This window comes from Canis lupus, chromosome 2, assembly GCF_003254725.2.
Source record: "Canis lupus dingo isolate Sandy chromosome 2, ASM325472v2, whole genome shotgun sequence".
NCBI classification, from domain to species: Eukaryota; Metazoa; Chordata; class Mammalia; order Carnivora; family Canidae; genus Canis; species Canis lupus.
Window position 1 is genome coordinate 45,882,433 of NC_064244.1, and position 25,211 is coordinate 45,907,643.

General features: G+C 38.9%; 2 protein-coding genes across 2 annotated transcripts in view; both read right to left on the reverse strand.

Moving 5' to 3' along the window:
- PDE4D (phosphodiesterase 4D) overlaps positions 1–20,900 on the reverse strand; it is a 1,438,885-nt gene extending 1,417,985 nt beyond the window's left edge. The window contains exon 1 of the mRNA XM_049097700.1: positions 20,668–20,900. The gene's annotated coding sequence lies outside the window, so the exon portion shown is untranslated. The remainder of the gene's footprint in view (positions 1–20,667) is intronic.
- Positions 20,901–23,254: 2,354 nt separating this feature from the next.
- Positions 23,255–25,211, reverse strand: part of DEPDC1B (DEP domain containing 1B) — an 82,314-nt gene continuing 80,357 nt past the window's right edge. Inside the window, exon 11 of the mRNA XM_025447653.3 lies at positions 23,255–24,100. Coding sequence (XP_025303438.1) covers positions 23,939–24,100 — 162 coding nt within the window. The 3' untranslated portion in view covers positions 23,255–23,938. The remainder of the gene's footprint in view (positions 24,101–25,211) is intronic.

Consider the following 25,211-nt stretch of genomic DNA (forward strand, 5'->3'; position numbering starts at 1 on the left):
CGTTTTTTTAAAGTTGAGAGAACATGCACATAAACTGAAAATAACTATTTTAATATGTACAATTCAGTCACTTTTAGTACATTCACAGCATTATGCCAACATCATCTCAATCCAGTTGCAAAACATTTTCATCACCGTAAAGAAAACTGCATGTTCACTAAGGAGTTACTCCGCCTTCTCCTCTTAGCCCCTGGCAACTACTCATCTGTCTTCTGTCTCTATGGGTTGACCTATTCTGAATAATCCATATAAATGCAATCATATAGCATGTGAACTTTCATGTTTGGCTCCTTTCACTTGGCATGTTTTCAAAGTTCATCCACATTGTAGCATCTATTGGCACTTCGTTCCTTTTTATGGCCCAGTAATATTCCATTATACAGAAATACTACATTTTGTTTATCTGCTCATCAAACATTTGTTTCCACCTTTGGGCTACTGTAGATAATGCTGTTATGAGCACTAATAAGGGTTCTGTATCCAATTCCACTGTAGCAGGGTTTTTCTGCGTATCACCAAGCAAGGTTCTAACACCAGCTATGTCCTTCCAATTAAACTCAATTCTAACACGATCTACCTTGCAGTATCTTCAGATTCCACGGGTTAATGGCTCAGTCCTCCCAGGCTGCTCCCTCTCCCCCCACCTTTGATGCCAACAGTACACATCGAGGTTACCACCTGTGCCTCACACCAACTGACTTCAGATTGCATGTTTCCATAACCACCCCCTTGATGGTGGCTCATAGAAGCCACAGGAGCATTTTATTCATTAGGATTTAACTCAGGAACGGCCATATGGAAAAGATGCACAGGATAAGTTGTGTAAAAGAAGCATAGAGCTTCCACAGCTTCTCCACGGCCACTCATCCCATATCCCTACATGTTCACCAACCTGGAAACTCTGAACCTTCTCCTTTTGTGTTTCTCAGGAAGCTTCCTTACCTAGCATGGCTGATTAAATCGATGACCCCTCTCTCTTCCCCAGAGGTCAGGAGGCTGGGACTGAAACTTCTGATCCTCTCAACCTGGTTGGTTTCCTGACAACCAGCCTCTCATCCTCAGGTGCTGTCCAACCATCATCTCCTTAACATAACAGAAAACACCTTTACCTTTCTTTTCATTTAGGAAAATTCCAAAGGTCTTAAGAGCTCTACGCCACAAACAGGAGGAAGACAAAATAAATACCGCAAATCAACAGACTATATTCGTGTACAAATTTTTGTTGGAACATCTATTTTCAATTTGTTTGGGACTATAATTAGGAAAAGAATTTCTGGTTCTTATGGTAATATTAGGTGTAAGTTTTAGAGACAGCCCCCTCCCTCACCTAAGGGTGTTGGCAATTAAAGCCTTGTCTCTAAGTGTGGAATAAAAAGCAATCTCTCTTAATATGGTCATGTAGGATAGTGATTTTAAGGAAAGGCTTGATAGGAAAGTCAGAGAAGGGAAAAGGAAATTTCCTAGATCAACTTCCCAGGGGCTCTCAACACTGGCTACTCATTTGATCACCAGGGAGTTTTGTTTTCCATAAGGCAACTAAACATTTTGGGAAACTTTGATTTAAAAAACAAAACACACACACAAATAATAAAAACTAAGAATTAAAAAATTAAAAACAAAGCAAAACCAAAACAAAAACATCACCAACAATAAAACACACACACACACACACACACACAAAATAAAATGGGTCATTCTACTGAACATCTCTCCCAAAATGCTTAAATGAATAAAGATGCACCGAAGTTCTCACAGTTGATGACACGAAGACAGCCTCCTACCCCATCCTGTATGTATAGTATCTCTGCCAGTTTTAGGAAGACTGTACATGAGACAGTCCTGAACAAAAGTGTTTGAAACCACTCAGAAACACGTGAATTGCTCACCTATGTGCGCATGCCATCAACCTTTGAATTAAAACTATAATTACTAAGTGACATATATGTTGGGGATCTTAGAATAGCCGAGGGGCATGGGATGGAAGCAGAAGGTAGGAGAGCATTTACCCAAAGGAAAGCAGAGAGGGACCAAAGACAAACCATTTCTGCCCAACTGTGACTCTGGTACTGGGACATGGTTGAACACATGCCTCGTCGTCACCATTTGTCTGCCATCCTGCTCGCAGAACTCGATATAGTAACCTGACAGCATCCAAGAAATAGATTATGATACGTGTAAGTCAGCACTTTCCAAGCTATGGAAAAACAGCAAATGTTAAAATACTAATTTACCAAAGTTTTATGAGTGAAAATTGTATGTTCATGAAATGTACACAAAGAATTCAGGTGCCTCAATTGTTTTAAAGTAAAAATGTAGTTTTTAGACTCTAAGATATAAAGCCCCTGAGATATAGAAGAGAATCAGAGTTTCTCACAGATATTACTTATACGATAAAATCAGCAGAAAGGGAGCTCTGAAAAATAGCTAGATCCATCAGTCAGAAAATTTCCATAGGGTAAAGTCAAGTACAAATACCGTGGGTGCTTCATATAGGTTATGGATACAAATTAGGGGAAATGAGGGTTTTTCCCAACGCAAACTATTGTATTGGAGGAAAGCCATGGAATTTTCTACCTTGAACTGCTGAAGCATGGACCAGGGTGGGGTGGGGTGTGTTGGGGAGAAGTAGCTAATATTTACTGAAAATTGATTTTGCCAGCCATTGTACCTGGTATTTTCATCACATTAGCTCACTTGGTGATCCCAACAACTCCATTACATTTTAAAGACAAAGAACTTGAGGCTCAAAGATGTTCAGTAATTTCCATAGGTTTGCAAGTTAAGAATTGTACTTCTAGATAACTCATAGACCTGAGAAATTAGAATACATTTCAAACTGTATAATAAAAAATGTATAATAAAATGTATAATAAAAACCATATCAAAACTCAGTGGAGGTTACTAAAGCTGTGCTTAAAGGAAAATTTATAGCCTTACACACATTTAGTAGACAAGGTGAAATTCAGCTGCATCCAAGTGTTTATCTCACACAGCTGAAAGCATAGCAAATTAAAACAAAGAAACACAGTGAAGAAAATAAAGCTAGGAATACAAGGTAAAGAAATAGAAAACAAATACCCAACAGCGAGGTCAAAAAGCCAAAGACTCGATATTTAATAATTTACCTTAAAAAACCTAGCTGAGATACCAGTCCAGCCCAAAGCTGGGTTCTTGGGCCATGGTTTGAAGAGCTCACAATCTCCATAGTCTCCAGGGGCCCAAGAAGTATGTAATTTTGAAAAAAAAAAAAAAAAAACCCAACTCTGATGATATATAGAGATGAGGACCCTAAAGGTAAGTCAAGTCTGCTTTTGCCAATGGATTTCAAGAGTGAAATCATTGTTGTTTTTGCAACACATTTGCAAAGATTTTCTGAAGTGCACACCTTTTCTATGTTAAAATAACTCTCAAGTTATTATTTATTGGGGGGGAAATCCTTAAAAATAGTGCATTGCTTCTTGTGCAAAACAACATATTTCATTTTTATACTGAACAGGAAACTATTAGATTATTATTTTATACAAAAGAGAAAAGAAAAAAACAATTTTGTTAACTAACATTCTCTGTGGGATTAATACAATTATTTAGAAAACAGAAATGCTGTCTTACTGTCAAGTTCCTAGGTAAAAGGCATTGTATGTGCTTACCTGAAATGTTCCCCAAACTCCTCACAAAATACTCTGCACTCTGTGAAACGCAGCAAATATTAGTTCAGTGACACATTGTACTGGTCTCTCCATTTTACTTAGGGGGTCACAAGCCCGTAATTCCCCACGAGTCTCAGTGTGGGCCTTGGACAGAAGCATCGGCATCAGCATCACCTGGGACTCGTTAGATATGCAAATCCTCAGGCTGCACCCCAGACTCGGAAACCAACCTCTCCAGGAGGAGCACCTCAATCTGGGCTCTAATAAGCCCTCCAGGTGATTCTAATGCACACTGAAGTTTAAGAACTGCTGCTGCAAGGTAATTGAGAAAGACTTCCAGAAGCATCTCAAAATGTCATCTGCACCAGGAGCTAAAGGTAGTGCACAGGACCCTGCACATCCACAAGTGTTGGCAGTTTATACAGAGTTCTAAACATCTGACTAAAGCCGGGGACTAATTATCAAAGAAGGAGCTTTCACAGCTCTCACAGAAGACAGGTTCTACACTGCAAGAAAGCCCTGTGAACAGCACTTCCCAGCATCCCGGAAGAGATGACAAGAAATTTAATAAGCTTAAAACAACAAGATATACTTGCCCGAATATTTGATCATTAGCCAGGGTAGAGTTGCCCCGCCCCGAAAAAGGGACATCAACAGGAAAATAGAAGTGAAGGAGAAAGCTGGAAAAAAACAAACAAAACAAAACAAAACAAAACAAAACAAAAAAAACCATGATTCCAAGGACAGCCAATTAGTCTATGGTCTGATTGAATGAAAATAAAATCCCCCAGAACTTTATCACCAATTATCCTAAGGCGACAATAGCTATATTTACTCACCTGTATTTTCCCTTGCCATATTCCTGCCTCCATTTCAAGAAGAAAATGAAGAAAAATGTTTCCCTAAACTCACATTTTTCCAGCTAACAATGGTCGCAATGGCCAGGAGAGGCCCCTTGGGAGCTTAGAAACATGGGCCTCTGAACAAAGTAGAGCCAAACACTTGCCTTTCCAGCGTTGTGTTCCTGTTGCTCTGTTTTTATTTATTATTTTTGTTTTTATTATTTTTTAAAGTACTTTCTGCTTTCCAACTGAGACAAGAAAGTAAACTGAAGTTCTGAGTGGAGCTCCACTGATTCTTAGAGGATGGAAAGGAATGGGTGCACATTTTCCAACTCTTTCGCATCACCTGACTTCTCCCACCTGCACACTGCCTACACATTACTGCACCACTGAGTGCAATTTTCTGAAGGTCAAGGCTCTCTCTTCTCTTTGGAGACACCATGGAGCAGTGAGCTGGGGGGAGCCCTTTGTGTCTCCCCAGCATCATAGCCCAGGTGCTAACTCTGTGCCTAGAGCCTGAAAGAAAAGCATCTCTCTATCTTTTTAATAACTATTCTGTATCCTACTTTAATTGCAAAACGAAGGCATGCTCATTTTAACTGATGAAATAAATCCAAAGATGCATCTATGATATCAACAAGAGTAACGTATAATGGACATGGGGGGCGGATCTTTCACTGTGTGAATTTGAGTAAGAACAGGTTGAAGGGGGAAAGAGTATTCTCTTCCTAAAGGACTCACACAGCCTCCCCAACTGCTGTCTGGTACAGGGCACACACACTTAGCTCGCACCAACACCTCTACCTGAACTAATGCATCTAAAGGACATGAGACAACACTCCACGACCAACTGGTACCAGTAGAGATAAAAGTCTAATGGTGGCCATGTTCTTAGGGACATTCTATAAACCATATTGCTCTGTGGCATGACCTCTGTGGTGTCCTCCATGGCCAGGGGTCCTGAGCCTAGGTCTTTGATCTTAATCTTCCACTAGTTCTGTGACCCTATTCAGCACATACTTTGGAATAGTCTCAATAGTGGTGAATTTTTTCCCTTGAGGGTAGATTTGAGCTTTGAAACAGCCAAAAGGCATTTGGAAACAAGTGATGATACTAATGAATACTATATATGGGCACGCACACTCACACACACATGAATGAGACATGATTATGAAACTAAAAGAAAATGGTGCCAAAAGTGTCTCCCACAATGGAAACATTGTTAAAATGAGTGCATTTTAACATTTCTTAATCTCATTCTTTAAAATAAGGATGAAATTAATGTGAAATGTATATTTTTGTATTTGTAAATTAAAATCAGCCTTATTACTATATTATAAGAGCCCAGGCATAACGGGGCCTCATGAAGGATCTGGAAATTCTTTACATTTAGTAAGGGGAAAAAAGAGCTTCCTGATCCATAATTCCATTGCTTTATTTTTTTAAAAAGATTTTATTTATTTGACAGAAAGAGCAAGCACGAGAAGGGTGTAGGACAGAGGGAGAGGGATAAGCAGACTCCCCACTGAGCAGGGAGCCAGAGGTGGGGCTCCATCCCAGGACCCCGACATCATGACCTGAGCCAAACTCAGATGCTCAACCAACAGAGCCTCCTGGGCACGCCTAAAATGTAATTACTTTAAACCTAGAATATAGAACTGTTTTGTTCTACCTAATACTATATTTTCTAAACTCTGATAATAAAAACAAAATAGCTTTCTCCTGACAGTACACCTATATAAATAAAAGGACTATTTGGAAGAGCATTTTTATGACCTTCAACAGAAGCAAATGTTTGCATTATCTTAAGCTGCCGTGCACTTTGGATACTCTTATCTCCCCGTGTGCATGCTTCTAACACACGGTGGGTGCTGAAATACATGTTTTTTTTTCAGTTCTAGTCCATGAACTGGGCACTAAGAAGTTTTTTTTATTTTCCCCTGTGATTGTTTTGCACCACTTCTATTTAGATATGCTTCACATCCCATACAATTCACCCCTGTAAGGGTGCAAGTCAGTGATTTTTAGTATATTCACAGACTTGTTCAACCATCACAGCTGTGATTTAAGAGGCATTCGCCGAAGGGAGAAGAGACAGAAAAGGAAGTCCGCTTTCAAGTTATATACAAGCCTCACTCGACATCAAAAGAAACAAAACAATCTGATTTTAAAATGGGCAGAGGACCTGAATAGATATCTTTCCAAAGAAGACGTACAGATGGCTAACAGACATAGACACAAGCCCACACTGTGGCTGTTTTGCCTGATGCATCGTATATAGCTTTGGGGTGGCAAATTTATTCACCCTACATGGAGATGGCAGGAGGGGGGAGGGAGCGGAAGGCAAATCAAAACAATTTATTTATGGTTACTTGTCTGATCTTCCTAACTAGACTCTATCCAACTGGGCAGGAAGACACTCAGGATTTGCCGGGGCATCTGGGTGGCTCAGTCCGTTAACCATCCACCTTCAGCTCAGGTCATGATCCCAGGGTCCTGGGATTGAGCCCCATGTCGGGGGCGGGGGGGGGTCCCCCCCCCAGCAGGGAGTCTGCTTCTTCCTCTCCCTCTGCTGCAGCTCCCTCTGCTTATGCTCTCTCTGTGTCAAATAAATTAATAAAGGTCTTTAAAGAAAAAAAAAAAAAACCTCAGGATTTGCCAATTAACAAAATTTAAATATATCAGATACCTTCTTATCTGATGCAATCAAGATAATATTTGATTTAAAAGTTAAAAGGAGGAATCATAAAATACAAAACACATTCCTACTATAATCATTTTCATGTCAATCATAAATACATTTAATGAGTCCTTTTAACTTGTCAAGATGATACATAATTTTTCACAACAGAGTTATGATAAGCCCATTTTAACTCTTGATTCAGTCTGGTGCTTAATAAATGGTAACAGGGCTTTTTTAGTTCCGGATTTGATTCTCTCTTTGCTTTTCCTCTTTTCCAAATTGAGATCAATTATTTTAATTCATATTTCATAGAATTTCTGCATTATTCATGTTATGGACTGAGTGTGTCCCCCAATAAAATTCATGTGTTGAAACCTTAATCCCAGTGTGATTGTATTATGATTTGGTACCTTTGGGAGGGCTCGGCCCTCAAGACTGGGGTTAGTGCCCTTACAAGAAAAGGCTAGAGAGCTAGCTAGTTCTTTCTTGCCCATGTGAAAATACAAGAAGGCCTGGAAGCAGGCCTTCACCAGATACCAGATCTGCTGGCACTTCGATCTAGGACTTTCCAACCTCCGGAACTATGAGAAATAAGTGTTTGCTGTTTAAGCCACTTGAGTCTCTGATAACCAGCCAAACTAAACAATTCCTAATTTTATTCTCCAATAAATCATCAAATTAAATAACCCATTCTTTTATGTCTTCCTATAATCATTAGCACCTTTGATTGCCTCAGATCAATTAAATAAACTGCATTTATGACTATAGGCCTAAAATTTAGCATTTCCACTTACCAGGAGTTGGCAAAATTTTTTGGAAAAGGATCAGAGAGTAAATATTTCAGGTCTCATGGGCCATGTGATCATTGTCTTAACTGTTCTGCCTACAATCAGGCAGCTTCTGACGGAGAAACGGTAATCCTGCCCTCTGCTCCTAAGGGCTCGCACAATACAGTCTCTTCCCTCTGACCAGGCCTGCTCTGGGCTATCACATCAGCTAAGGCTGTGGAAAGCTCCAGGCATGGAAAAGACTATGAGGTCTCCTGTACAACAGGAGCACAACCTGCCTTAATTTTCTGGCTTTCCCTACTACCTGACACCACAATGGTCATGGCCCAGAGCTAAGGTTTAAGTTGACCTGGAACTAGAGTCCTTGCCCTCCCTCATGCTTTGACAAGCAGCAGACCATTAGCTCTAATGTTCTCAGACAATTCCATGCCTTTCCTAATACTGCTGGACTCTCTCCATTTGAGGCACAGTCCTAAGAAGGGGAAAGGCAAGGACCTTAAGGAAAACACCAGGAACCACTCTGCCATGTGACCAAAGGGGTAGAGACTTTATTTGATCCTAATCCTTCTTCTTAGAGAACTCAAGCCCTCTAGACTCTGAAAGAAATTCTATATCTAGCCCTACCAAATTCTTCTCTTAAATGTTTTGAAGCCTTAAAGAAATTTAGAAAATCCTTCCTCCTCTTGACTAAGTCAAACTTCCCATGTTGCCCTTGCTATTCAAAAAAATAGAACTACTCTATGATTTAGCAATTGCCCTGCTAGGTACTTACCCAAAGGATACAAAAATACTAATTCACAGGGTGCCTGGGTGGCTCAGTCAGTTGAGTGTTTGACTCTTGATTTCAGCTCAGGTAATGATCTCAGTGTCGTGAGATCAGCACAAAGTCTACTAGAGATTCTTTCCTCTTCATCCTCTCCCTCCCCCTTTGCTCCTTTCCTCATTCACGTGCTCCCTTTCTCTAAAACAAATAAAAACCTTTTAAGAAATACTAATTCAAAGGGATACATGTACCCTGATGTTTATAACAGTATTATCTACAATAGCCAAATTATGGAAACAGCCCAAGTGTCCATAGACTGATGAATGGATAAAAAAGAGGTAGTGGAGATAGGTAGATAGATAGATAGATAGATAGATAGATAGATAGATAGATAGATAGATGATAGACAGACAGATAGATACATGATAGATACATGATAGAGAGATACAGAATAGAATATTACTCATCCATAAAAAAGAATGCAATCTTGCCATTTGCAACAACATGGATGGAGCTAGAGAATATTATGCTAAGTGAAAGAAGTCAGCCAGAGAAAGACAAATACCATATGATTTCAATCCTAGGTGGAATTTAAGAAACAAAAGAAAATGAGCAAAAGGGCAAAAAGAGAGAGGGAGGCAAACCAAGAAAGACTTTTAACTATGGAGAACACACTGATGGTTACCAGAGGGGAGGTGGGAGTGGGTGCATCAAATAGGTAATGGGGATTAAGGAGGGGACTTGTGATGGGCACTGGATGTTGTATGTAAGTGTAGAATCACTGTATTGTACCCCTGAAACTAATAAAGTACTGTGTGTTAACTAACTGGAATTTAAATAAAAACTAAAAAAAAAACCATTCTATTCATAATTAAAAGCTGAACACTCACTCTCTTTGGATTTTTGTTATAAAAGTTCTAATCTCACTCCAAGTTCTATACCTTCTCAATCCCCCACCTTCACTGCAGAAAGATGCCTTGGCCTGACCAAGAATAGAGTCACATACACAGAAATTCAGGAGAGCAGAGTATATAGCACATTAAAAAAAAAAAAAAAAACTCTCTGTTAAATACTCCACCTCTACAGATTGAAAATAATGAATAAATACATGAATAAGTGCAAGATAAACTTGACTAAGAATTATCAGGAGAGAAAAGAAGCAAGCCCAGAGAACACTCAGGCATGTTTACGCCATACGTAAACAAAGTCACTGAGATCATGAATCCATTATCTGTCCTTAGAGAAGAAAAATACATCCAAAAGAATTGAAGTCAGGATCTCAAAGAGATAGCCGCACCCCCACATTCACTGCAGCATTATTCGCAATAGCCAAGATAGGGAAACAACCTCAATGTCCATTGACAGGTAAATATATGAAGAAGATGTGGTGTACACATACAGCAGAGTACTATCCAGACTTAAGAAAAGCCAATCCTGCCTCTGTGACAACAGGGATAAACCTGGAGGACATGATGCTAAACGAGATAAGGTAGACATGGAAGGACAAATACTACATGAGACCATTATATGGGAAATCCAAAGAAGCCAAACTCTTAGAAGCAGGGAATAGAATGATGGTTAGCAGGGGCTGCAAAGAGTGGAAAGGGCGAGGTGGTAGTCGAAGTGTCCAAAACTCAGTCATGCAAGATGAGTAAGCCCCAGAGACCTACTGAACAGCATAATGCCTGTAAGTGACAATACTGTATTGTGTACTTGAATACTTGCTAAAAGGGTAGACTCTGGTTAAGTGTTCTTCTCTCTCTCTCTCTCTCTCTCACACACACACACACACACACACAAAGAGCACAGGAGAAAACCTCTGGAGGTGATAGATGTTTATGGTATAGGTGTGGTGCTCATTTTCATGAAAGTATACTTATCTCCAAACCCATAACATTGTGTACATTAGAAATGTTCATCTTTTTGTAGGTCAATCACAACTGGATAAAGTGCTTTAAGAAGGAGAGAGAGAGAGAGAGAGAGAGAAAATGCCACATTTTATAAAATCTAGGACACCATTAAGGTCTCCACCCCTGAAAGATTTTTAAACACCTCCAATTAACCTGTGATACAGAATCAACTGAAAGAAAGATGCATCTTAGTTTCAGAGATGCTGGAATGTGGAGGAAAAAAATGTATTTCCCAGCTATAATATGGTAGTAGAGATGAACGAATCCTAAAAACAAAAATCAGCTGATCACTTAATTGAACTGGAGATACCAAAAAAAAAAAAAAAAAAAAAGGAAAAAAGAAAAAAAATAGCCACAAAAATTAAAAAATGAAATGAGAACTAGAATCATTAAAAATAACTAATTTTACCATTTCTAACATTCAAATTTTACTACAGAAAAATGTAACAAGGATGTTTTGAAACAAATATTTAAGTGCTCCCAAGATGCAGTTAAGAAATGAAAAGGCAAAAAAAAAAAACAAAAGAAAAGAAATGAAAAGGCACATAACAAGTGGAATCATGGAAATGCGACTGGTATCTTCAGAGGCTGCTGAACAGTCAAAACAGTTAGTAAGAGGAGAGCACAGGGCTCGGGCCTCCAGGGGAAAGACTGCTTCAGGAGGTTCTCAGAAGCACACACGGCTGCTCTGCAAGATGTTTTCTGAGAAAACTGCACCAGCTACAGAAGTTTGATGATCTCTAGACCAAGTTCATTTTTGCCTAAAGAACAGCAATACGAGCCCTGCCAATTACATCCTTTCTTGCCATTTAAAAACTGATGACATGCATACTGACATAAAAAAAAAATTCCTTATATAAGACATATGTAAATGAAGCATCTAAATGAGTTTTTGAACTATATCATTCTATACTCTGTTAAAAAAAAAATTGAGCTACTAGAAAGACCCGGCATTTAAGTATGACCAATGTTAACTGCCTATAACACAATCCCCTACTAATATCTACTAGGGGCTATAAAAGTTTACAAAATTGGGCTTTTGATTTTGAAAATATTCAACACTGTTAATGGGAGGTACTTTGCATCTTTCCATGCATAAAAGGGCTATCAAGTCAAGAACATTTTAATGAAATGAGCAATAATTTAGAGATGCTTCTTTAATACTTTCATTTTATATTGAGTCAATTAAAAAAAAAGTTACATAACTTTGGTTTTGACTTAATGACAAAATTTGAAACGAGGCACCATGACGAGTCATTTGATGTAACAGGACAACTTGAAGCTCTGTGCCAGCTCTAACAGCCAGCTTCCCAAGCTACTGAAAATTGCCATGAACATTAATAATGATATGAAAAGGGAGTCTGGTTTATATAAATGCAAGTCAATACAAATAGGGAAAAGACCATTTATTGTGATGGATGTGTTCACTGAATGTAAAAGGAAAATTATTGAAGACAGAGTGAAAGGAAGAAATCTATAAATATCCAGACTCCCTGCAGTAGAAGGGGATTAACCACATGGAAATTAAAGAAAAGCTAAAGGAAAAAACTGAGTTCACATGTGGAGAAAATATTAAAAGCATCTCACTGCAGGCAACAAAATTAAGGCAATGCATTTGCAGAGCCGGTTCTAACATTCATTAAATGTTATGAAATGAAACAGTGTAGACCCAGAGGCGTGGAATATATCAGGCTGTGAAGGGAAAAATAGGCAGGGGCAAATAAAGGCTCTTTTAAATAAAGCACGAGGAAGGTTCGTCGATGCCAACGATTTTTTTTTTTTTTGCAACCTTTGTAAATGCACCAGGACAAACGAACACAGGTGTGCCCTGGGAAAACTTGGAAGAAACCATGAGGTAGCTGCTACCTAAACCAGATCCAAAAGCAAATTGCAGAGAGCACAGGCAAGGGTCTGGAGGTACCAGGCTGGAGTAGACAGAAGAGGAAGCCACCTCAGAGATGTGACTTGAGTGATGGCATAAAAGTCGTCACTTAAAATCATTCCCCGGCCTGCACTGCCACAGGCCACACAACCCCCTTATCACCCACTCCTTGAGATAGAGCCATCCAATACTCTTGAGGCAGATACTAGTGTTACACGGACAATGGGGAACGACACGTCACTTCTCATGGCCACCACAGCCTTGCCTCCCGCAGTCCCACTGAAGGAAATGTCTTCTATCTTCCTCCTGGGGGTAGGACTGGCTCTTCAGGGCTCCTTAGTGAGCCCTTTCCTAGGCCTCCAGCTGCCCTGGAGAGGTCGCTTTCCTCTCCTCTGTGCCCCCTGCACCCCACAGGGCTGTGTAGCACCGAGGTCATCGTCCACAGTTACAGGCAGGCAGGTGTGTTTTCCCCACTGGGCTCGACGCCTTGAGAGTTGGAGCCCGCCATTTTCCTCCATCGTTGCCCAGCCGGGGCCTGGCCTATGAAGGGTCTAAGAAAACCAAAGCAAAGCAAAGAATAACTGCCAAAGCTCTAGCTATTTGAGTAGCTAACTAGGCTTTCTGAAGAAGCCAGGTGCAGCCTGGGTAAGTTATGTCGAGGGCAACACCGGGGCAACCTGGTGGTGACACTGAAGGGACAGCTCAATCCCACGCGGCCACTGGGCTGTTCCGTCAACTCCTAAAAGGCGTCTCAGACAAAACCAATGCGTCAAGAAACACGTGACCACAGCTGAGGTGGGGAGTGAAGAGAAAAGGGACCCAGTGAGAATGAAGGGGTGCAGATGGAGGACAGAGAGACACTCCCAGAAAGCAAGGCCACACACACCACCCCCAGCAGTGACAGGATCCAGTGTGGTGGAAGGGGACAGTCCTGGATCATCAAAGAGAGGACCAGAGATGAAGTTCTGTGTCTGTGACGAGGGCCTCTCCCAACCTGTTGCCTCATCGGCATCTTGTTTGCCCACTGGGATTTGAAAAGATGTCAGAAAATAGAGGTGCGAGCACTGCACCAACTGCTCCGGCAATGAAAAGTATTGTTTGTTCTGCTTGAACCAACGAGACGACGTCGGTAAAAGCCACCTGTTCAAGAAAATAAACATACGCAAGGAGGCTGAAGGTTGGCTCGAGCAATGGTAGGCTGGCACGATGACTCCCAAAAATTCTTGAATATTTTATCAACAACTGTGATGACAGGTGCAAACATATAACACGCATGTATTGACACTAACGAAGAAAAATGTTCTGTTAGCTATTGTGGATGAAACCAACCTGCATAATGATATAAACAGGCAAATGGCAGGTCAGGTTAGGCACATTACAACCAGCCTAAGGATGAGGATAAAATTTCTTTCAAAAAAAAAGCAATTCACGATGCACTTGCATTGACTTTCAACTTACCACGACAGGTTTTCTTCTATTTTCATAGAGAGCTGAGTGTGCTGACTCATGTTCTACTCAGAACAAAAGGAGAAGAGCTCGAGAGACAGAGATAGGAAAAGAAGCACAAGGCAATAAGGTGGCAAGAGTAGACAAAAGGTTAAGGAAAAAAAGATCACAAAACGCCAGAACCAGAAGGGACCTTACAACTCACCTAATGCAAATGTTGTCATCTCTGCACATAGTATTCTTTTGGCCAACATCGGCATTGGATGTTTTGTTTTTGTTTCAAATACTCTGGCGTAGGACTTGCATACTCCATCCGTCCACTGGCCTTTCCACTTCTAGCAACTTCTAATATCTTCTCGTCCCCAGGAAGACATTGGAGTTTGTAAACTTTGAAGTCCAGTCCCTTCACTTTATTGCGGAAACCAAAACCCAGAGAGGTTGTGACTCACCCAAGGTCACCTGCCCAACTGTTTACTGTTTACTGTCAGTCAGAGAAAGGCAATCATCATATGGTTTCACTCATATGTGGAATATAAGAAATAGTGAAAGGAACCACAAGGGAAAGGAGGGCAACTGAGTGGGGAAAAATTAGAAAGGAAGGCAAACCATGACTCCTAACTCTAGGAAAGAAACAAAGAGTTGTGGAAGGGAAGGTGGGTGGGGAGATGGGGTGACTGGGTGATGGGCAATGAGGAGGGCACTTGATGGGATGAGCACTGGGTGTTATACTATATGTTGGCAAATTGAATTTAAAATTTAAAAAAATAAAATAAAACCCAAATATTCTGATTTCTAAGCAGTACTGGTGCTACACATTCTAGTGGGAAGGACCTTGGGGTAATAATTTAGTTGGAAAGAAGGGAGTAAGAATCTTGCCTGGAGGTGGCATTTGCACAGTCACATTTCTTTCAGGGGCGAGAGAGGAGAGCCTGACCAGCCTCCCCCCGGCACCCCCACTGCTGCCAGTGCCTGGTTCCCATCACTGCTCTGTCCACCTCTGCTGAGGCCACCCGTCTTCTCAGTGACTCTCGACTGCTTCCTGGGCTCTGCTTGTGGGACTGCTTACAGGACGCTGGTATAGTCAACTCCAAAAGCATCATTTGTAAACACATGCTTTATCCCAGATGCTATTTCTGTGCTTATTATAAAGTGCTTGGTTTAGAGATGAAAAAATTGGTCTGAAGAATAACAGTAAAACAAGACTTATTCTAAGGAAAGAGAGCAGATAGCTATTCCCACATTGCAGAAAAGGCAGCTGAGGCAAGGGGGGACTTGCACAAAATTATCCTACCTCTGTGGGTTCTTTTCTCAAAATGAATTTTGCTGGCAATTTTTTTCACTTTAAAATCTAATAATCCACTGCTGCATGTAGATAACCGCTCATTTTTACCATTTACAGCCCACTTTTGATGAGTGGTTGGCAAGCAATAGAGCCCTGTGGGGCTTTAGAGAAAAATACAATAACACAGGAGCCAAAGATGATCAATTTTTGAGCTGCTGCTTCTTTCCACAATTAGTGGCTTACTAATTGCATGAAATATACAGAACTTTTTAAAAAATATTATTCATTTATTTGACACCAAAAGTCAGCACAAGCAGGGGAAGGGGCAGAGGTGGAGGGAGAAGCAGGCTCCCCACTGAGCATGGAGTCTAACATGGGGCGATCCCAGGACTCCAGGACCATGACCTGAGCTGAAGACAGACACTTAACTGACTGAGCCACCCAGGTGCCCCAAATACACAGAACTTTCAAATAAAATTCCTTTAAAAAAGAAAAAACAAAACAAAATACGGGGATCCTTGGGTGGCTCAGCAGTTGAGCGCCTGCCTTCGGCCCAAGGCGTGATCCTGGAGACCCGGGATCGAGTCCCACGTCAGGCTCCCTGCATGGAGCCTGCTTCTCCCTCTGCCTGTGTCTCTGCCTCTTTCTCTCTCTGTGTGTGTGTCTCTCATGAGTAAATAAATAAAATCTTAAAAAAACAAACAAACAAAAACCCCAAAACTTGTAAAAAGTTTTTCCTTTCTGTACAACCATTACGAACAAAAGACCACTCCTACTGGAATCATCTGTCCTTATTAGATGGGTCATGACTTAGGAAGAGTCCGCCTAAACCAGATACCTCCTAGGGCTTTAACAGGTCATTGCATTCAATTCTTTGTGAAAAGAAGAGGGATGAACTTTCTGAAATCAAAGCCTTCATCATCTTTAAGCAGTAATTGTGGCTAATTATACTTGGCATTTTGATGAGCAGAAAATTTAAAGAAATTTACAAATGATGTCAGTATATGTTTTAAATGTTAATTATTGCTTTGGGTAATTATTAAGAGCTAAACACTTGAAGGAGTATTATCCAATCAGATTTGACCACATTCCATTTAGAAAAATCCTAAAGTTTTTCTAAGTATCAGTAAGCTTTTGTAAGATTGGAATCTTTAGGACACACTTGCATATGGGCAAAATCCTATGTTTAATAAAAAAAAGCAGAATCAGTGAGCAAGAAGGCTCATTCCTATTGTTATTTTCCTCAATGCCTCATATTATGGTCTGTTTTAAGATCTCATGTAAAGAAACATTCAGGCACATGATTCTAATCCTCAAAACATCTTTTGCGTGGTGTGACTTTGCTAAAACACATCTGATTTCTTAAAAATATAGATAACGTTATCATCAGTAAATAGAATCATAGGCTCTCAAAATCAGAGACTGCATTTTATCCTGGCATAACTATTTCTCACAGCAAACATTCTGCTATCTTGGTAAACTATCACTGAAATATTTGTTGCCAAGGCTCTTCCATAGGCACAATTCTTAGTGGAAACAGTGAGCTGGGTTACCCCTACTGATCAAAAGTACTTCAATTTTAAATATCAATTATAGTTTACTTATTTCCTATGAAAATAATCTTTAGTCCTCTGAGTTTTTTAAAATAAAGCTTTATTTGACTAGAATACTCAAGAAGACTGTCTTGTTATTATTATTAGAGAGATGCTGGCAGCAAGAAGGAAAATGAGTGGAGGCTGGAAGGGGGGAAGAATAATTTCTGTTATCTGCCCTCAGAAAGGCTCTGGATACTGTTCTCAGTTTTGACAGAAGAGCCCCAAGAGAAGCATTATACAATGAATACACTCAGCCAAATACATACATTATTTTTTGTTTTGAGACAGGCACAGTTTGTGGAAAATAGAATTTATTCTACATCCTCAAATGAAGGAAACAATTCACTTAACAATTCTCCACAATGAAATTGGCAAAAACTGTAAACAGTTTTTAAACGAAATCGTAGATTCACTGATTTATGAAACTTGCAGAGCAACACAAATATGCACTAAGCATGTGACATTTTTTATTTTTTAATGGGTTAGTACCCCGTTGTCCCATTATTTTTCCCATTCCATCTCCTCAAATTGGAAGTTGAAACATTGAGGTTACATAGACATTAAAACACACAAAAAATCAGAAGTTACTCATTATACTCTTTTGTTTAAAGGTATTATTTATTTATTTGAGAGAGTGCAAACATGAGCAGGAGGAGGGCAAGGAGGGGCAGAGGGAGAAGGAGAAGCAGACTCCCTGCTAAGTGGGGGAGCCCAACACAGGGCACCATTCCAGGACCCTGGGATCATGACCCGAGCCGAAGGCAGACGCTTAACCAACTGAACCACCTAGGTGCCTTCATTATATTCTTAAATTAGTGAATATATCCTTCAGTTATCCCAGGGAGTATATTTGTTCTACAAAATTAAATAACAAATGCATTTCCAAGTTGATACAAATAAGCAAATTTTCTTTTTATTAATATGGTATTCACATCCCAAATGTGAGCAAATAATTTAAGTCCCAATAATCATAGTTTATGTTTTACAGTAATTTATTTGCCTGGAAGACCCAATATGCAATGATTCAAGATGTTCTTCTTCTTCTTCTTCTTCTTTTTTTTTTAGATTTTACCTATTTATTTATGAGAGATACACAGAGAGAGAGAGAGAGAGAGAGAGAGAGAGAGGCAGAGACACAGGCAGAGGGAGAAGCAGGCTCCATCACAGGAGCTCGACGTGGGACTCGTGGGACCCCATCCCGGGTCTCCAGGATCATGCCCTGGGCTGAAGGTGGCAGCTGAGCCACCTGGGCTGCCCATTATTATTCTTTTTTTTTTTTTTTGGAAGACTTTACTTATGTATTTGAGAGAGAGAAAGCATGAGCAAGGGGAGGGGCAGAGGGAGAGGGAGAAGCAGACTCCCCACTGAGCAGAGAGCTGGATGCAGGGCTGGATCCCAGGACTCAGAGATCATGCCCTGAGGCGAAGGCAGACGCTTAACCAACTGAGCCACACAGGGACCCTAAGATGTTATACTTTTTGCAGGTTATATTGTCTTTAGCAAGAAAATGCAAGTGTAAAAGGATTCCAAATGCCACAAAATTAGAATTTACAGTGTCTCATGTTGAGGTAAACACTTCAAATTTGGGCAAATATTATGATGATGGATAAGCATACAGTTGAATTGACTCTTGATTTTAGTAGATAAGAACACTCTTACTTTACTCCAGAACTTTGACTTTTATCAGTTTTTGTTCTTCAGGGTAAAGGTAAAATAATAATGTAAAGATTCAGCCACACTCATGTAGTGAAGAGCCATGTTAATTGATTTCTCTTTCAATCATGATAGAAGATTTTGTGACATTCTAAACACAGTAACATTCCATTTCCTCTTCTTGACCATCAGTGGTTCACAGATACTGGCTCTTATAACAATTTCTTATAAAAATGTACGGAAACTCTCTCCTGGGTGTGGGGATCAGAATCGAGCTCCCGAATAACACAAATGCTAAGTCATGACGGATACATCTACTATGTTTGCTAGAGCCCAGGTATGACTTCCCTAAGGCAGACAGAGGAACACAAAGATGCAGGAGAAATCTGAATGAAGAGCGGCTGAATCCCATTACCAATTTCATACCCGAGATATACTCAATCTTGAAAATGTGCTGTAGGGATACCTGGTGGCTCAGTCGTTTAAGCCTCTGCCTTCAGTTCAGGTCATGATCCCAGGGTCCTGGGATCGAGTCAGGCTCCCTGCTTAGCGGGGAGTCTGCTTCTCCCCGTCCCACTGCCCCTGCCCCAGCTTGTGCTCTCTCTTACTTTGCTCTTTCTCTCTAAATAAATAAAATATTTAAAAACAAAAAAAGAATCAAAAGCAGAGGAGAAATTGTGACAAAGGCAGTATTTAAAATGGTAAAATAGGGGTGCATGGGGGGCTCAGTCAGCTAAGCTGCTGACTCTTGATTTCTTCTGCTCAGGTCATGATCTCAGGGTTGTGAGATGGAGCCCTTACACTGCTCAGCAGGGAGTCTACTTACTATCCTTTCTCTCTTTCCCTCTCCATCTGCCCCTCCCCCTTCACTCTTTCTCACTTTAAATACATAAATATTTTAAATAATAAAAAATAAATGGTAAAAGACCTTGATCCTCTTATTTAAGAAACCCCACAAATAACAAGCAGAACAATCATTTTAAAAGTACCTTATATCAACTAGATATGTCAGTGTAAACTGCAGACCACCAAAGCAAAGACAAAATCTTAAAAAGCACCAGCTGTAACGTGACACGTCATCTATAAAGAGTGGCAATTGACTTCTCCTCAGTAGCAGTGGAAGCCAGCTAACAAAGGAATAACTACAACATACTGAAATATAATAACCCTCAACCTAGAACTCTATAAGCAGCAGAGACATCTTTAAAGAATTGAGGGCATTCTTGATGTAAAATTGTATATTTAAAAATTATTAAAATGGCAAATTTTGTTATACGTATTTAATCACAACTTAAAAAAATTAAAAATGTAACCTACCAAAACCCACTGAATTATATACACTTTAAATGGGTAAATTGTATGGTGTGTGAACTACATTTCAATAAAGCTATTTTAAAAAAAGAGTAAGGGCAAAATTTAAAAGTTTCCAGTCAAAATCCAGTACATACTAAAGATAAATTCTAAAGAATATACTCTAAGAAGAAGGAAAAATGTGGTAAAATATGGGTAACTCTAATAAACAAGAACCATACAGAAAAACAACATAGTATGAGGTTTAAAAACAATACAATTAAAATACATCATAGAATACTACCTGATTTGGGAGGGTGTCATTAGTCCCTTAAGGTCCCTGAACAGTGTGAGAGAGTAAAAGGTATTTACTAACTTTAAGCTTTGATAAATTAGTATGTAAGATGTAATTCCAAGGACCCAACAAAAAGATTAGAAACAGTATTTAGTTTCAAATTAGTAGGAGAAAACATGAAATAATTTGTAAAAGTCAAAATCAAGAAAGTGGAGACTAAGAGCTAGAAAGCATCAATAAATATTTGTACCCAAATAGAGAGTAATTATATTAAATAAAATTTGTCTAAATGTTAGTTAGAAACAAAAACTGTCAGGTTGGCATCTTTTAAAAAATAAATAATCCAACTATATGCTGTTTCTAAGGGGAACGAGTGAAATATAATACGAAGACTGTAAAGAAATGCATTACCAGAGATAAAGAGAGACAGTTTGTAGTAATTTTAAACAATGAGAGAAGGAAGAAAGGAGGGCCAGAGGGAAGGAAGGAGAGAGGGAGGGAGTAAGGATTAGAAGGCATATCGTATCTATCACCTTATAACTAATTACCCCAAAATTAAGTGGCTAGAAACAATAAATGTTTATATCTCACAGTTTCTGTGGGTCTAGAATCCAGGCACAGTTTAGTTGAGTCCTTTGGCTCAGGGCCTGTCCCAGGCTGCAGTCAAGGTGTTAGTGAAGGCTGCCTTCACCTCAAGGCTTCACTGAGAGAATGTGCTTCCAAGATCACTATTGTGGCTCCTGGCAGGCCTCAGAACACCCACTTCCAAGATCACTCATAGAGCTGTTGGCAGGCCTCGTGTCCTCACTAGCTAGTGAGCAGAGACATGAGTTCTTTGCCCGATGGGCCTGTTGGTAGGGCAGCTCACACAGGGCAGCTGGCTTTCCTCAAAGCAGGCCTGGAAGAGAGTGAAAGGAGAAGCAAGATGGAAACCAGAGTCTTTTTGTAATCTAATCTCAAAAGAGATATCCTATCACTTTTGCCATTTTCTATTTGTTAGAAATGCGTCACCAGATCCAACCTACATTCAAGGAAAGATTACACATTGGGACAAATACCACATTGGGAATCAGTGGGGATATTTTAAATGCTGTCTACTGCAGAGATGAAAAACAAAAAACTGTCATTGTTGACTTATTATGTAGTAAACCTAGGAAATCCAAAAAAAAGTCATACTAGATGCTTAGAATTAATAAAAAAAAGTCTTGCAAGGAGGTTGGGCATAAAAAATCAGTGCACAAAAATCAGTTTTGGATTATATATGAGCAAGAAAAAGAAAGTAGAAATGTTGAAATAATCCCATTTACAATAAGATCAAACATCAAGGTATTTATCAGTTGAATAATAACTACTGAAGTTAGGGATGGGTACTACTATCTTTACCTCTGTGCATACTTGAAAATTTTGATACTTTTTTTTTAAAGTATCAAATATCTAGGAACTAACAAAAGATTTGCAAACCTTTACAGAGAAATTTATTTCTCATTTATTCTAAATAAATGGAGGGAATAAACTATGTTCATCAACTGGAAGACTTAATATTGTAAAGGTAGCAATTCTTTCCAAATTGATTTAAGTTCAGTACAATCAAAATCAAAAGCCCACCCTGTGTGTGTGTGCATGTACGAAGCTTGACAAGCTGATATTTAAATTTGAATTTAAAAAAATAAAATAAAAATAAATTTGAATAAAAGTAGAAAAAGCCAAATAAGATATGGAAAAAGTCTTTGCCCTTAGCCATATTAATAAAGCAAAATAAAACCATAATGAGATACCATTATATACCCATCAAACTGATAAGAATTCAAACTCTGACAATAGCAACTTTTGGTGAGGACATTAAGCAAAAAGAAATCTTCTACACAGCTAATGGGAGAATCCACTGGTACAACAACCACTTTGAAAAACTGGTATTATCCACTCATCAGTTTCATACTTAGGTGGTGATGTTTTTGATCTCCCATAAGTGAGTCACACTTTTTTCTTTAAAGTAGTCTTAGGGCACTTGGGGGGCTTAATCAATTAAGCGTCCAAATCTTGACTTTGGCTCAGGTCATGATCTCAGGGTAGTGGAGTTGAGCCCTGCTTGAGGCTCCTCATACAGCTGGGAGTCCACTGGAGATTGTCTCTCTCCCTCTCCCTCTGCCCTTCCCTACCTGTATTCTCTCTCTAAAATGAAAAATAAATCTTATTTAAAAATGTAATCTTAGGGGGGAAAAAAACAGTCACATACATTTCTAAAGATAAGCAATAGGAGAGGAGACTCTGGAAAGTACATTCTGTGTTGGAGAGCAAAGAGAACAGAAGTAGACTTACTCTTTGCTCTAAACATTATGCCAAACTCTGAAAACAAATCTTGAAACACTAAAAAAATCTACCATTACTTTACATATTTGGAAGGAAAGGTGGCACTCAGAGTAATAGGGATACTTTTATCCATTTTTAGGTAAACAAAATCTGAGTCAAATGTAGTATGCATTCTGCTACAAAAGAACAAGACCAGATCACAAAGGCAAGGAAAATTCAGTTAAAAGGGCAGAACAAGCCAATTAGTGATTGTTACTCTTAAGATTTAATGCTTATAAAAAAGGCTTCCAGATGGGCGCCCTGGTGGCTCAGCGGTCTAGCACCACCTTTAGCCCAGGGTGTGATCCTGGAGACCCAGGATCGAGTCCCACATTGGGTTCCCTGCATGGAGCCTGCTTCTCCCTCTGCTTCTCCTTCTGCTTCTCCCTCTGCCTGTGTCTCTGCCTCTCTCTGTGTGTCTCTCATTAATAAATAAATAAAATCTTTTAAAAAAAATCCAGATGCTCCATAATCTAATTGTACCATTATTTGGAAAAGGGCAAAGCAAAAAAAAATGGACAAAGCACCTCCTGAAGGCTAGTACAAAAGCCTAAATGTCACTTATTTTATCATAGAAATAAATGACTGATGTGAGAACACAGGCAAAGATAATGAGGTTTAACATTTGAGGATGTTTTGTAATCTAAATCAATGCCAAAAAAGAACCACATATAGTATTAAAAACCAAAAAAAAAAAAAACAGTATTTATTTACATTCCATTTACTTTCAAAAGGATGAGGAAGCTGGGGGAAATATAAAGGAAGTAGTCTCATTTTACTTAATTCATTGTTTTTCACAAAATAACAAAGATCTGACTTAGAATCACAGGTGTAAGGGAAACAAAAAAGTTTATTCATCAATTTTCCAACTTCAGCCAAGACTGAAATTATACCACTGTAGGAAAATGAAAATCTACTCCACTTAGAGGTAAGCACCAGCTAATATATACGTTATTAAAGAACCGGCTTTAATTATATCTGTCATAACATCCAACAAATCTGCAATAAAAGACACAGCCATCATAATATAGGACATTAAGAATCTTTGTGCAACATTGAAAACCAGAGTTTACACAAGAGAAAACACAACTATTAAGGTATGAAGTCAACAACATCACAGTAACAGTACCCGGTGTCTTTCTTATTCAAGTATATACACTATTTTTAAGACGTTATAACAAAGACATCAGTAACTAAAATGTACACACAATTATTTTATGAACACTATGAGAAACAATAAAAAAATAAAAATACCCTTAAATTTTGTAACAATTACAAACACATTAACATTACCGCTATATACTTGTCTAAATTTTTAACTGATTTGTACACTTTCAAAAATAGCACTGAGTTTTACAAAAATACTGATAATGGCTCAACATTTTTGGAAGTCCGATCACTTTATATTTCAGTAGTCTATATTTTCTGCTCCTTTCTTCCACTGCCATAGTCCTCTTTATAATCACCCATTTGCTCAAGGCAACAATAACAGAGCACTCCAACAGCTATAGAAGTACTACATCCGAAAACTTCTAGTTCTTTGAAATGGTTGGAAAGGGTTTTTTAGTGCCCACATTAACAGCTGTGGTTTTGGTTTTGGTTTTTCAGGAAACAGAAGTGCTTCACTTTCTGGTGTAGGAAATCGTTCTTGGTAGACTTCAGGATAGGATTTTTGAAACTGAAAAAAAAAAAAAAGATACAAGATGAGTAAAAAATAAATAAACAAACAAACCAGCTAAAAACTAATAAAATCAGGTGATCTAATTTTAAAATAAAAGTGTTTCTGGCCTGATTCCATGCTAAAATATTTTTATTTTGTTTTAATGTCTATCGCTCTTCATCAGAAAAGAGAATAAGAAGATGACAAATCATAATCAAATTCACTTCTTTTTGTTAGATCATTTGATTCCACTTGCTGTAGATCTAATTGAACTTTAATTTGATCCAGTCTTCAAATAAACTTCTCATTTCGGTCATATTTTTTAAAATTTCCCCCGCTGCTAACTATAAATACACTTCACTTTAAAAACATTCACAATTCTGACTTAAAAATAATTTATGTTCTATACAGTTAAAGAAAATTTTGGCCCAACTACATTTCACGATCTCCCTGCTTCTCCAACTCAGCTCCACCTGCTTCTGCTCAAATGGAAGGGAAAATGTTCCAGTATATATTAATTTATGAGAAGCTTAAAGAGAGGCAATATGCTTTTCCTTTGATCCTCAACACTGAACTCTTCTCCAAATTACTGAGAAAAATATGATTGGGAATCTAGAACTCTGGTACTCTGTGTTATAATCCTATGTATGGTGTGATCAGGAATCAAGCTTGCAGGAGTCAGTCTGGAAAGATAAAAACCATTCCCTTAATCTTGAATCAGTACTTTAAGAATGATTGAAGTAAATCTATTTTGAGTTAAAAACTGTTCAATGAAACCCAAAGCTTTGTTGCCTAGCAGGAACTAAAAACTTTCACTGACACCTGAGGCAAGAAACCAATTTGATACTGGCACTTTAAAACCAAAGGCTTTTCATTTCTACACACTTATATTTGCAAATTCAGTAGAATTTGCCTTTCAAAATAAAAATCAAAAGGAATCTGTCCTCATATGATAGCTTCGCTGAATTTAAAGTAATTGCTCCAATAACTCACATCATGCCACATACCAAACAAAGGACAAATAACAGAGGGGCTCCATAAATGAAGAACTCAATAATGGTAAAGTATTTACATTGGAGAATAAAAATGTGGGAAACTGATCAAAACTGTATATATCAATGAGACTTCT